The sequence below is a fragment of the Lithobates pipiens genome, unplaced genomic scaffold (assembly GCF_037356315.1).
Source record: "Lithobates pipiens isolate NorthernLeopardFrog02 unplaced genomic scaffold, aLitPip1_a1.2 Scaffold_79, whole genome shotgun sequence".
In the NCBI taxonomy this organism is placed as follows: Eukaryota; Metazoa; Chordata; class Amphibia; order Anura; family Ranidae; genus Lithobates; species Lithobates pipiens.
Window position 1 is genome coordinate 1,266,511 of NW_027507902.1, and position 13,838 is coordinate 1,280,348.

The following is a 13,838-nucleotide window of genomic DNA, read 5'->3' on the forward strand; positions in this document are numbered from 1 at the left end:
CTTCTTCTAAATATGGAGGGATGTGGTGCTGAATTACGACCCCCCCACACTAGACCATACTGTTCCATACTGTCCCATACTGTTCCATACTAGACCATACTGTCCCATACTGATCCATACTGTCCCATACTGTTCCATACTGTCCCATACTGTTCCATACTGTCCCATACTGTTCCATACTAGACCATACTGTCCCATACTGATCCATACTGTCCCATACTGATCCATACTGTCCCATACTGATCCACACTAGTCCATACTGTTCCATACTGTCCCATACTATTCCATACTGATCCATACTGTCCCATACTATTCCATACTGTCCCATACTGTCCCACACTGTCCCATACTGTCCCATACTATTCCATACTGTCCCATAATGTCCCATACTATTCCATACTGTCCCATACTGATCCACACTGTCCCACACTATTCCATACTGTCCCATACTGATCCACACTGTCCCACACTATTCCATACTGTCCCATACTGATCCACACTATTCCATACTGTCCCATACTGATCCATACTGTCCCATACTGTCCCACACTAGTCCATACTGTTCCTTACTGATCCATACTGTCCCACACTAGTCCATACTGTTCCTTACTGATCCATACTGTCCCATACTGTTCCATACTGTCCCACATTGTCCCATACTGTTCCATACTGTCCCATACTGCCCCACACTGTCCCACACTGTCCCACACTGTCCCATATTGTTCCATACTGTCCCATACTGTTCCATACTGTTGCTTAGATTGTTGTGAGCTGGAAAATCTCTGCTTGGAAGCTGTAGAATGTCCTACATCACCATCTGAGGTCCCCAGACCACCGACAGAAGAACGTTGGGGGTGAACGGGGCGCGGCAGCAATATCTACATGAGTGGAATGTTCAAGGTGCACCAGGGCTGGACTGCGACAAAAATTTGGCCCTGGACTTCATCATGACCAGCCCACTTTAATTGTGAGTGTCCTCAACAGCGCCCCCCTTCACATCAGAGTCCTCAACAGCAGCCCCCTTCACATCAGAATCCCCAACAGAAACCCCCTTCACATCAGAGTCCCCACCAGCAGCCACCTTCACATCAGAGTCCCCATCAGCAGCCACCGTCACATCAGAGTCCCGACCAGCAGCCCCCTTCACATCAGAATCCCCAACAGAAACCCCCTTCACATCAGAGTCCCCACCAGCAGCCCCCTTCACATCAGAGTCACCGCCAGCAGCCCCCTTCACATCAGAGTCCCCATCAGCAGCCTCCTTCACATCAGAGTCCCCATCAGCAACCCCCGTCACATCAGAATCCCCAACAGAAACCCCCTTCACATCAGATTCCCCACCAGCAGCCCTCTTCACATCAGAGTCCCCACCAGCAGCCTCCTTCACATCAGAGTCCCCATCAGCAGCCCCCTTCACATCAGAGTCCCCATCAGCAGCCTCCTTCACATCAGAGTCCCCATCAGCAGCCCCCTTCACATCAGAGTCCCAACCAGCAGCCCCCTTCACATCAGAATCCCCAACAGAAACCCCCTTCACATCAGAGTCCCCACCAGCAGCCCCCTTCACATCAGAGTCCCCACCAGCAGCCCCCTTCATATCAGAGTCCCAACCAGCAGCCCCCTTCACATCAGAGTCCCAACCAGCAGCCCCCTTCACATCAGAGTCCCCACCAGCAGCCCCCTTCACATCAGAGTCCCAACCAGCAGCCCCCTTCACATCAGAGTCCCAACCAGCAGCCCCCTTCACATTGCAGCCCCCTTCACTTCACAGTCCCCACCAGAAACCCCCTTCACATCAGAGTGTCCTCCCTCTCCTCTCCCTCCCACATGTACCCACAGTTTTAAAGGCAGCTTTTTGTTCCTCTCTCCAGTCATTTGATAACAAATGATAGGGGAGAGAGGAAGAAAAGTCTGGCAGCTGTCTATCTCCCCCTGCCGGCTAGAGGGAGCATAACGCCTAATGCTCTCTCCAGCAAGTGACAGAGCTGCTCCTCCTGACAGGAGTGAAATCACGATCACTCACTGTCAGAGAGGAGTGGCTCCAGGACTGCAGCTGACTGGCCCACTGAGCCATCGGGCCACCGGGAATCTCCCCATAGTCCCAATGGCCAGTCCATGCCTGAGGTGCACCTTAAATCATTCATAAAAGAAAATTCTTGAAACCCGAATTGCTACAAAAGTCACGTTTAGTGGACACAACAACATGGATGAAGGCTACAACCCAACGATGATATTTCTGAGGTCCAGGATCTAATATTTGGCAGGTCGAATATTTTCCAGCTGTGGTTTGTGGCGTTCAGCTAGGAAGCCGAGACAAAGTCAGAGGGCGGTGGTGAGATTTAACATGGGCCACAAATTTCCCCGTCCTCACAAAGCCCACCCCGCACTCGGCACAGAAGAAGCGTTTCTCCACCCGGTGAATCTTCTGGTGCCGGGTGAGGACGGAGCGGCTGACGTAACTTTTGCCGCATTCGGGGCAGATGTGCGGCTTCAGTCCGGTGTGGCTCCTCTGGTGCTTGACCAGGTCGGAGCTGCTGATGAAGCACTTGGCGCATTCAGAACAAGGGTAAGGCCTTTCCCCCGTGTGAATCCTCTGATGGATCACCATCTCGGAACGCGTCAGGAAACTCTTCCCACACTCGGAGCAGATAAACTGCTTGTCGCCGATGTGCATTTTCTTGTGCCGGAAGAAGTGAGAACTGGAGGAAAAGAATTTCCCGCACTCGGGGCAGGAATACGGCTTGAGTCCGGTGTGGGACCTGCTGTGTTTGGTCAGATCTGACCTGCTGGTGAAGCACTTCCCGCACTCGGTGCACGTGTACGGCTTCTGTCCCGTGTGGATCCTGTGGTGCATGGTTAAGGTGGACTGTTGGCTGAAATGTTTCCCGCACTCCGAGCACTGGAAAGGTTTCTCCCCCGAGTGGACCCGGCTGTGCTGAATGAGATCCGCATTGCTCCGGCAAGACTTCCCGCACTCGGCGCAGGACAACGGCTTTCCATCCACCACGTTGTGACCGGGATTCTGGAGGATTTCTCCCTGAGGGCCAACAACGTTCCACTTGAAGCAAACCACGTCTCCTTCCGTGAATTCTCCTTCCAAGGAGGCCTCCTGAGGAACAAGAGCCGATGGACATTGTGCGGGAATATCAGGTTCTTCATCAGAAGAGAAGAGTTCCTCCTTAACCTGAGTAGGTGTGTGGTGGGAAAAGACGTGGAGGTTCAGGAGATCTCCAGACATCGAGACCTTGGTGTGTGGAAGACTTTCCTCCTCAGATAAGAGAGGACCCCCCATAATAGGACTTATTACCGGTTGACTGGAGTCTTGTTCCTCCTTGATCCCAACAGATACATGCTGGGTGAGGTCTGTGGGGGGAGGAAAGTCATTGTGGAGGGGGTTCCGTTCTTCCCGGGGCTCTTCTTTACAGAATGGAGATCGCTCTTCAGGTGTTGCTTCTTCAGGAAGATCTGCAGGAATGAGATAGTTGGATGAATGAGGAGGAACATTTCCTATGTGAAGGTTCTCGTGTATCCAGGTCATGATATCGCTGGTCGTAGTCGGTGACATTCATCATTCAAGACGTTTCTCCTCTCATCCAATCGTCTTCCTCAGATCTAAAGATCGAAATTAGAGCGGAAGAAGCTTCTTGGATGAGTTCTGAGATGTCTGACCAACTACGAGACCTTCATGACTACTGGAGTGAGGCTGGACTTGGCTTTTCTGGTGGATGAAGGACTTACAGTTGGAGGCCAAACCTTGGCCTTCAAATTCATTTTTATCTACCGAGAAAGCCGACACAACCCATTTGGGTTAGATGCCACCCCCAGAATGTCCCTTCCCCCCGACTCTTCTCACCATACATCCCCCTCCCCCAATCCACGAGACCTTCATGACTACTGGAGTGAGGCTGGACTTGGCTTTTCTTGTGGATGAAGGACTTACAGTTGGAGGCCAAACCTTGGCCTTCAAATTCGTTTTTATCTACCGAGAAGGCCGACACAACCCAAGTGGGTTAGATGCCACCACCAGAATTTCCATTCCCACCCGACTCTTCTCACCATACAAATTTATGGAGTCGCCTTCCCCTAATCCACGAGACCTTCATGACTACTGGAGTGAGGCTGGACTTGGCTTTTATTGTGGATGGAGGACTTACAATTGGAGAGGTTTGGCCTTCATAATCTCCCAAGAAGACCAACACAACCCAAGAGGGTTCCATACACCCCCAGAATGTCCCTTCCCCCCCCCCGACTCTTCTCACCATACATCCCCCTCCCCCAATCCACGAGACCTTCATGACTACTGGAGTGAGGCTGGACTTGGCTTTTCTTGTGGATGAAGGACTGAGAGGTTTGGCCTTCAAATTCGTTTTTATTTACCGAGAAGACCGAGAAGTGGGTTAGATGCCACCACCAGAATTTCCATTCCCCCCCGACTCTTCTCACCATACATCCCCTTCCCCTAATCCACGAGACCTTCATGTATGTTCATGACATGTATAGAAAGGGTGAGAAGGTTCCATGTATGTAGAGACCCTTACCCCATGACGAGAGGGACTGCCGATCGTCCATCACATCTCCTTCCAGACCCCCCTGTAGAGAGACGGACAATTATATCCCGACACACACAATGATACCGTCACCATCCAGACACATCCCTCCTCTGAATTCCCAGAATCCTCCTCACCTCTCCTGTCAGCAGATGGACCATCATGGTGGTCAGTTCCAGGATCTTCTGCTCTTTGTTCCTCTCAGGTATGGGAGGAGGAGGGGGAGGCACCATGGTGGGGCTCTGGGTCCTGCTCCATCCTCCTGAGATTGGCTCCCCACTAGACTTCTTCACTACAACATAATCCTACAGATCAGGAGAAAGATAAACCGACATCAATCATCTGACATCATCTACAAGAAGAACATGGACTACTGACCACACTAGACCAGTGATGTCATGTGACCTCCCAGAATCCTCCTCACCTCTCCGATCAGGTCTGTGTTTTATTAATAGAGATGAGAGTGATGTCATGTGACCTCCCAGAATCCTCCTCACCTCTCCGGTCATGTCTGTGTTTTATTAATAGAGATAAGAGAGATGTCATGTGACCTCCCAGAATCCTCCTCACCTCTCCGGTCAGGTCTGTGTTTTATTAATAGAGATAAGAGTGATGTCATGTGACCTCCCAGAATCCTCCTCACCTCTCCGGTCAGGTCTGTGTTTTATTAATAGAGATAAGAGAGATGTCATGTGACCTCCCAGAATCCTCCTCACCTCTCCGGTCAGGTCTGTGTTTTATTAATAGAGATAAGAGTGATGTCATGTGACCTCCCAGAATCCTCCTCACCTCTCCGGTCAGGTCTGTGTTTTATTAATAGAGATGAGAGTGATGTCATGTGACCTCCCAGAATCCTCCTCACCTCTCCGGTCAGGTCTGTGTTTTATTAATAGAGATGAGAGTGATGTCATGTGACCTCCCAGAATCCTCCTCACCTCTCCGGTCAGGTCTGTGTTTTATTAATAGAGATAAGAGTGATGTCATGTGACCTCCCAGAATCCTCCTCACCTCTCCGGTCAGGTCTGTGTTTTATTAATAGAGATAAGAGTGATGTCATGTGACCTCCCAGAATCCTCCTCACCTCTCCGGTCAGGTCTGTGTTTTATTAATAGAGATGAGAGTGATGTCATGTGACCTCCCAGAATCCTCCTCACCTCTCCGGTCAGGTCTGTGTTTTATTAATAGAGATAAGAGTGATGTCATGTGACCTCCCAGAATCCTCCTCACCTCTCCGGTCAGGTCTGTGTTTTATTAATAGAGATGAGAGTGACGTCATGTGACCTCCCAGAATCCTCCTCACCTCTCCGGTCAGGTCTGTGTTTTATTAATAGAGATAAGAGTGATGTCATGTGACCTCCCAGAATCCTCCTCACCTCTCCGGTCAGGTCTGTGTTTTATTAATAGAGATGAGAGTGATGTCATGTGACCTCCCAGAATCCTCCTCACCTCTCCGGTCAGGTCTGTGTTTTATTAATAGAGATGAGAGTGACGTCATGTGACCTCCCAGAATCCTCCTCACCTCTCCGGTCAGGTCTGTGTTTTATTAATAGAGATGAGAGTGATGTCATGTGACCTCCCAGAATCCTCCTCACCTCTCCGGTCAGGTCTGTGTTTTATTAATAGAGATGAGAGTGACGTCATGTGACCTCCCAGAATCCTCCTCACCTCTCCGGTCAGGTCTGTGTTTTATTAATAGAGATAAGAGAGATGTCATGTGACCTCCCAGAATCCTCCTCACCTCTCCGGTCAGCTCTGTGTTTTATTAATAGAGATAAGAGTGATGTCATGTGATCTCCCAGAATCCTCCTCACCTCTCCGGTCAGGTCTGTGTTTTATTAATAGAGATAAGAGTGATGTCATGTGACCTCCCAGAATCCTCCTCACCTCTCCGGTCAGGTCTGTGTTTTATTAATAGAGATAAGAGTGATGTCATGTGACCTCCCAGAATCCTCCTCACCTCTCCGGTCAGGTCTGTGTTTTATTAATAGAGATAAGAGTGATGTCATGTGACCTCCCAGAATCCTCCTCACCTCTCCGGTCAGGTCTGTGTTTTATTAATAGAGATAAGAGTGATGTCATGTGACCTCCCAGAATCCTCCTCACCTCTCCGGTCAGGTCTGTGTATTATTAATAGAGATAAGAGTGATGTCATGTGACCTCCCAGAATCCTCCTCACCTCTCCGGTCAGCAGGGAGATGATCTCCAGGGTGAGGTTTAGTATCTTCTCGGTCATGGTGTCGGCCATCTTTGTCCGGCTCCTCGCAGGGGAGAAGAGACGCCTCGGCTCAGCTCTACACAAAGGAAGATAAATCGAGGTCTCTCCGGGTGTCTGCATGGAGTTTGCATGACCTGAAATGTTTTGTGGGGAAAAGTCTCCAGTCCTCCTAAACACAGAATTCTAACTCTACACCTAACATAAAACCTGAGCCGACAGCCCCCCATGGAACCCCCCCAAGAGACCCCGACTCTTATCCTTAATACTTAAAGCTTCAGCTCAGGCCCATCCCCCACTGGTTGGAAATGAGCAAGAAGAGGGGCTTCAGGAGAAGGTGTGGGGTCCTCATTACCGTCCATACAGGACCCTCACCCAGGATAAGGGTCTGCTATGGAATTCAAAGGGGGGACCTCACTTTTGTTTGTGTGGGGTCCACCTAGACATCCAAACCAGGGACTCATCATAGATAAGAGTCTGATATGTATTCTTAGGGGGTACCCCAAGGTTTTTTTTGGGGTGTGGGGTTCTCATTACTGTCTATACAGGACCCTCATCCAGGATAAGGGTCTGGCATGGCATTCAAAGGGGGAACCCCATTTTTTTTTGCATGGGGTTCACCTAGACATCCATACCAGGGACTCATCATAGATGAGGGTCTGATATATATTTTTAGGGGGAGCCCCAGTTTTTTTTTGCTTTGCCATGGGGGGTAGTCTCTCTGACAACGTACCCTCCCCCCCCCCCGGGTCGAGGGCATGTGGCTTGGTACGGTTCAGGATGTGGCAACTCAATCGATTCCCCTCTTTCCTGGGCTGCCAGGCTGAATGCTTGGAGAAGGGTCTGGAATACGTTTTTACGGGGAACCCACTTCTTTTTTTATTCTAGTTTTTGCACGAGATTCCCCGTTATAAATCATACCAGGCCCAAAGGATCTGGTATGGGGTTCAAAAGGGGGACCCCACTTTTTTTTTGCATGGGGTCCATCTAGACATCCATACCAGGGACTCATCATGGATAAGGGTCTGATATGTATTCTTAGGGGGTACCCCAAGGTTTTTTTTGGGGTGTGGGGTTCTCATTACTGTCTATACAGGACCCTCATCCAGGATAAGGGTCTGGCATGGCATTCAAAGGGGGAACCCCACTTTTTGTTTTATTCTAGTTTTTGCACGAGATTCCCCGTTATAAATCATACCAGGCCCGAAGGATCTGGTATGGGGTTCAAAAAGGGGACCCCACTTTTTTTTTGCATGGGGTCCATCTAGACATCCATACCAGGGACTCATCATGGATAAGGGTCTGATATGTATTCTTAGGGGGTACCCCAAGGTTTTTTTGGGGGTGTGGGGTTCTCATTACTGTCTATACAGGACCCTCATCCAGGATAAGGGTCTGGCATGGCATTCAAAGGGGGAACCCCACTTTTTGTTTTATTCTAGTTTTTGCACGAGATTCCCCGTTATAAATCATACCAGGCCCGAAGGATCTGGTATGGGGTTCAAAAGGGGGACCCCACTTTTTTTTTTGCATGGGGTCCATCTAGACATCCATACCAGGGACTCATCATGGATAATGGTCTGATATGTATTCTTAGGGGGTACCCCAAGGTTTTTTTTGGGGTGTGGGGTTCTCATTACTGTCTATACAGGACCCTCATCCAGGATAAGGGTCTGGCATGGCATTCAAAGGGGGAACCCCACTTTTTGTTTTATTCTAGTTTTTGCACGAGATTCCCCGTTATAAATCATACCAGGCCCGAAGGATCTGGTATGGGGTTCAAAAAGGGGACCCCACTTTTTTTTTGCATGGGGTCCATCTAGACATCCATACCAGGGACTCATCATGGATAAGGGTCTGATATGTATTCTTAGGGGGTACCCCAAGGTTTTTTTGGGGGTGTGGGGTTCTCATTACTGTCTATACAGGACCCTCATCCAGGATAAGGGTCTGGCATGGCATTCAAAGGGGGAACCCCACTTTTTGTTTTATTCTAGTTTTTGCACGAGATTCCCCGTTATAAATCATACCAGGCCCGAAGGATCTGGTATGGGGTTCAAAAGGGGGACCCCACTTTTTTTTTTGCATGGGGTCCATCTAGACATCCATACCAGGGACTCATCATGGATAATGGTCTGATATGTATTCTTAGGGGGTACCCCAAGGTTTTTTTTGGGGTGTGGGGTTCTCATTACTGTCTATACAGGGCCCTCATCCAGGATAAGGGTCTGGCATGGCATTCAAAGGGGGAACCCCACTTTTTGTTTTATTCTAGTTTTTGCACGAGATTCCCCGTTATAAATCATACCAGGCCCGAAGGATCTGGTATGGGGTTCAAAAGGGGGACCCCACTTTTTTTTGCATGGGGTCCATCTAGACATCCATACCAGGGACTCATCATGGATAAGGGTCTGATATGTATTTTTTTTTTGGTTTTCAAAAAGCTTTATTGAAAATGACAAGTGGAATACAAAGTAGGGCATGAAAAAAATAAGAAGAAAACATATAGAAGGGATTACAGACATATCCCAGGTAAGATACAATGTCAAAAAAAACCACAGTGACAAGGAGCATAATATTCAGATAAGTGCTTATAATTAAAGGTACATTCCAGTTCCCCATGCAGAAAGGGAACTGAAGGGGGGGAGGGAAGGGGAGGAGGAAGCGAGAGGAGGCAGAGAGAAGTAAGAAGGGTGGTTGCCAGTAGGGGAGCAGGGTTAGTAAACATTGTTGTCTGTCATCGTGTCGATCACATCGCAGTGGGTTTAGGTTATTTTAGGGGAGTGTAATTCAGTAAGGGTACCTCAGCATGGGGGTTATCACCGGGGGGGGGGGGGGGGGGAAAGATTACAATTTAATCAGGTGCAGAGTTTAGCTCTAGGGTCAGAGAGCCAGGGCTTCCAGAAGCTATGGAATTTTCCCAGGGACATTTGCGATTTTGCAAAAAGGCGTTCCATCAGCAGGTGTTCATTTAAAATGACAATGACATTGCCGATATTGGGAACAACGGGTTGCTTCCATTGGCGGGTTATAGCTAGCCGGGCTGCTATGAGAATTTGCGTGACAATAGGGCGGAAGGGTGGAGGCCAGGCCAAGATGTCAAGGCCAAATAAGGCCTCTGCGGGGTGATGACACGAGACAAGCCAGTTATTCCATTGATGAAATTAGTGATGTCCGTCCAAAAAAGTTTTTATGGAGGGACATCCCCACCAAACATGAAGTAGATGCCCGTCCGCGTTGCAATTTCTCCAGCATTTGCTGGAGTGAGTAGGGAAGATGCGGGCGAGTTTTACAGGTGTATGATACCAATTATACAGAATTTTAACCACTTGAGACCCGCGCTATAGCCAAATGGCGGCTACAGCGCGGATCTCCTTTTCCGGGACGACGTCAATAGACGTAGTCCCGTGTACGAGCGGCCTGCGCGCCCACCTGAGGGGCGCGCGTGGCGCGCTCTGTGATCGGCGAGTCCATGAGACTGATCACCGATCCGTGCAAGGGGTCGATCCCGACCCCTTATCACGTGATCAGCTGTCAGCCAATGACAGCTGATCATGTGATATAACGGAGCTGGTAATCGGCTAGTATTCCTCCTCGCGCTGGCAGTGCGAGGATAAAAAAAAAAAAGCCGATCACCGGCGGCCGTGATCGGGACATCAGTCCCGATCACGGCCAGCCCTGCCAGTGCCCACCTGCCCCCTGCAGTGCCATCCTGAATAAAAGTAAGTGCCCCCCGTCAGTGCCACCCAGCAGTGCCCATAGTGCCCACAGTGCCACCCACAGTGCCCACAATCTGCCACAAAGGTGCTGCACCCCAGTGCTGCCCATCAGTGCCCAGCAGTGCCACCTATCAGAGCCACCTATCAGTGCCCATCAGTCCCATCTATCAGTGGTACCCATCAGTGCCCATCCGTGCCACCCATCCGTGCCATCTTATCTGTGCCCATGTTTGCCCATCAGTGCCGCCTTATCTGTGCCCATCGGTGCCGCCTTATCTGTGCCTATTAGTGCCGCCCTAACTATGCCTATCAGTGCCCACCAGTGCAGCCTATCAGTGCCCACCAATGCAGCCTATCAGTGCCCACCAATGCAGCCCATCAGTGCCCACCAATGCAGCCCATCAGTGCCCACCAATGCAGCCCATCAGTGCCGCCTAATCAGCGCACTTCAATGAAGGAGAAAAATGACCCGTTTGCAAAATTTTATAACAAACTATTAAAACATGATTTTATTTTATTTATTTTTTGCATCTTTTTTTGTTTGTTTAGCAAAAAATAAAACTCCGAGCTGTAATTAAATACCACCAAAAGAAAGCTCTATTTGTGGGGAAAAAATGATAAAAATGTCATTTGGGTACAGTGTTGTATGCCCGCGCAATTGTCATTCAAAGTGCATCAGCGCTGAAAGCTGAAAATTGGTCTGGGACTGAGGGGGGTTTAAGTGCCCAGTAAGCAAGTAGTTAAGGACAGTCTCCCGGTGGGATATATTCCTTGAGAATCTGGTTGTGAAGCGGATTGCTCGATAGCAGTCTGTTGGTGGAAGATGAAAGTTCAGTATGGCCTCCCAGTGGGTAATAGCCGGAGGGTTGGCGGGTTGAGACTGCTGGACCAGTAGGGTATAAAAGTAGGAGATGCCGCGGGTCTTGATGTTGGACGAGGAAAGAAGCTGGATGATGGACTTGGTGGAGGTGCAGGTGGACGTTGGGATTGAGGCGAGGATGTGTGGCGTACTCTCAGGTATATGTAGAAGTCCTTGTGGGGGAGAGAGAATCTATTGGTGAGTTGTTGAAAGGAGAGGAGCTGGGAGGCCTGAAATAGGTCTCCTATAGTCCGAATGCCATGCGTTATCCATCTTTGCACAGGTAAATCTGGGGAGAGGAATGTAATCGCTGCGAGAGGTAATTGGCGGAGAGCATGAGGGTGAATTCCCCCTGCGTTTTGTAGTAGGGATTTCCAATTAGTCAGAGTTGCGTTCAAAGTGGGTAGAGAGGATTGATTGGGGTGATAGCCCAACCATACAGCAGCCAGAAGATGTGAAGGCGCTTGTGCAAAGTCCAGTGGCGTAACCAGAACCTTCAGGGCCCCGATGCAAGAAACCAAGAAGGGCCCCCCTGAACCCCAGCCAGGGCCCTTCCTTCCGAGCCCGGCGGTGGAACTCCAGGGTGTGGTCACAGGTATGACCTTTGTGAGCCCTGTAGTTCCACCACTGGTATCAGTAGTTTTTATTTATTTTTTTACATGTTTAGGTGCCCCATTGGGGGACTGTCCCTAGGCAGGATGGGGTCCCCGTCCCCAGAAGAGATGAGGTCCTTTTCTCCAGGGCAGATGAAGTTACTGCCCCCAGGAGAGAAGGGGTCCCTGTCCCCAGGGGAGGTGGGGGTCCATGTCCCCACGTGAGAAGGGGCCCCTGTCTCCAGGGGGATATGGAGGGGGTATGTAATAGTGTGTGCTAGCTGCCTATGCTGCTGCCGGCCATATGTAGAGGGGGCTGCATGGGCCCCCTGCATCACAGGGCCCAGTTGCGGTCGCGACTGCTGCACCCCCTATAGTTACGCCCCTGGCAAAGTCCGTTGCTTCGATGAGGGTCCAAGGCAGTAAAGTGAAGACATATCCCCGAGTTTCCTGGTTTGGTCGAGCAATGTTGCTTTATAATACAGTTTGAGGTTGGGCACTCCCAGGCCGGCAGATTTCGTCGGCGTGTAGAGCGAGGAGGCCTTAACTCGTGGTTTGCGGCCTGACCAGATGAATTTGTTAAGCAGTCGTATGTAGACCAGCTATGTCAGATTGAAGCATTGGTATCGGTAGAGTTCTGAACTAGGGCTGAAACAACTAATCGATTAATCGACAACTAATCGATTATGAAATTAATCAATTATTATTTTCATAATCGATTAATCGGCCAGTAACATAATGGGGTTAAAAAAAAAAATGAGCCCTTTATAGTACAAAAAGAGCAAATAATCGCCACTGTAAATATCACTTTCACTGTTCTACAGTAAAAAAATGACCCCCTTATAGTGGTGATTATTTGCTTTTTTTGTACTATAAAGGGCTCATTTTAGTTTTTTTAACCCCCGTTATGTTACTAAACGCGTTAGACCTGGGTCACATCTCTGTGTTTATTGGTACTTTTTGCAGAAACGCCCTGCATTTCATTCCCATGGTTTCCTATGGGACACGTTCACATCTGAAAGGGTCGGGGACTTTTAACGCAAAATGGTGCTTTATTGGTTCAATATACTTCAATGGAGAAGCTGCAGAAAAGCGTGCAATGGGTTTTTGCAGCAATTTGTGTTTTTTAACCACTTTCAGACCGGTCCAATTTGCTGGTCAAAGACCAGACCACTTTTTGCGATTCAGCGCTGCGTCGCTTTAACTGACAATTGCGCGGTGGTCGTGCGACGTGGCTCCCAAACAAAATTTACGTCCTTTTTTCCCCCACAAATAGAGCTTTCTTTTGGTGGTATTTGATCGCCTCTGCGGTTTTTATTTTTTGCGCTATAAACAAAAATAGAGCGACAATTTTGAAAAAAACGCATTATTTTTACTTTTTGTTATAATAAATATCTCCCAAAAATATATAAAAAAACATTTTTTCCCTCAGTTTAGGCCGATACGTATTCTTCTACATATTTTTGGTAAAAAAATCGCAATAAGCGATTATTGATTGGTTTGCGCAAAAGTTATAGCATTTACAAAATAGGGGATAGTTTTATAGCATTTTTATTAATAATTTTTTATTATTTTTTTTTTTTTTACTAGTAATGGCGGCGATCAGCGATTTTTATTGTGACTGCGACATTGTGGGGGACACATCGGACATTTTTGACACATTTTTGGGACCATTGTCATTTATACAGTAATCAGTGCTATACAAATGCAGTGATTCCTGTGTAAATGACACTGGCAGTGAAGGGGTTAACCAGTGGGTGGCAGTGTAGGGGTTAAGTGTTCCTAGGGGTGTGTTACTAACTGTGGGGGGGGGGTTGGGCTTTCATTTAGTGATCACTGATCTCTGCTCCAATCACATGGAGCAGAGATCAGCGTCACTAGTTGCTAGGCAGAATGCAGAAATGTTGT

The 13,838-nt window shown here is 48.8% G+C and overlaps 1 protein-coding gene across 2 annotated transcripts in view; it reads right to left on the bottom strand.

Moving 5' to 3' along the window:
* Window positions 1-1,809: 1,809 nt before the first annotated feature.
* Window positions 1,810-13,838, bottom strand: part of LOC143960002 (gastrula zinc finger protein XlCGF66.1-like) — a 28,081-nt gene continuing 16,052 nt past the window's right edge. Inside the window, exons 2-5 of one of the 2 annotated variants that reach the window (XM_077468252.1) lie at window positions 6,724-6,896; window positions 4,685-4,852; window positions 4,539-4,590; window positions 1,810-3,465 (exon numbers count right to left, since the gene is read on the bottom strand). In XM_077468252.1, the coding sequence (XP_077324378.1) occupies window positions 2,297-3,465; window positions 4,539-4,590; window positions 4,685-4,852; window positions 6,724-6,896 (1,562 nt within the window). In that variant the 3' untranslated portion in view covers window positions 1,810-2,296. The remainder of the gene's footprint in view (window positions 3,466-4,538; window positions 4,591-4,684; window positions 4,853-6,723; window positions 6,897-13,838) is intronic. The other variant, XM_077468253.1, reaches the window with a different exon arrangement.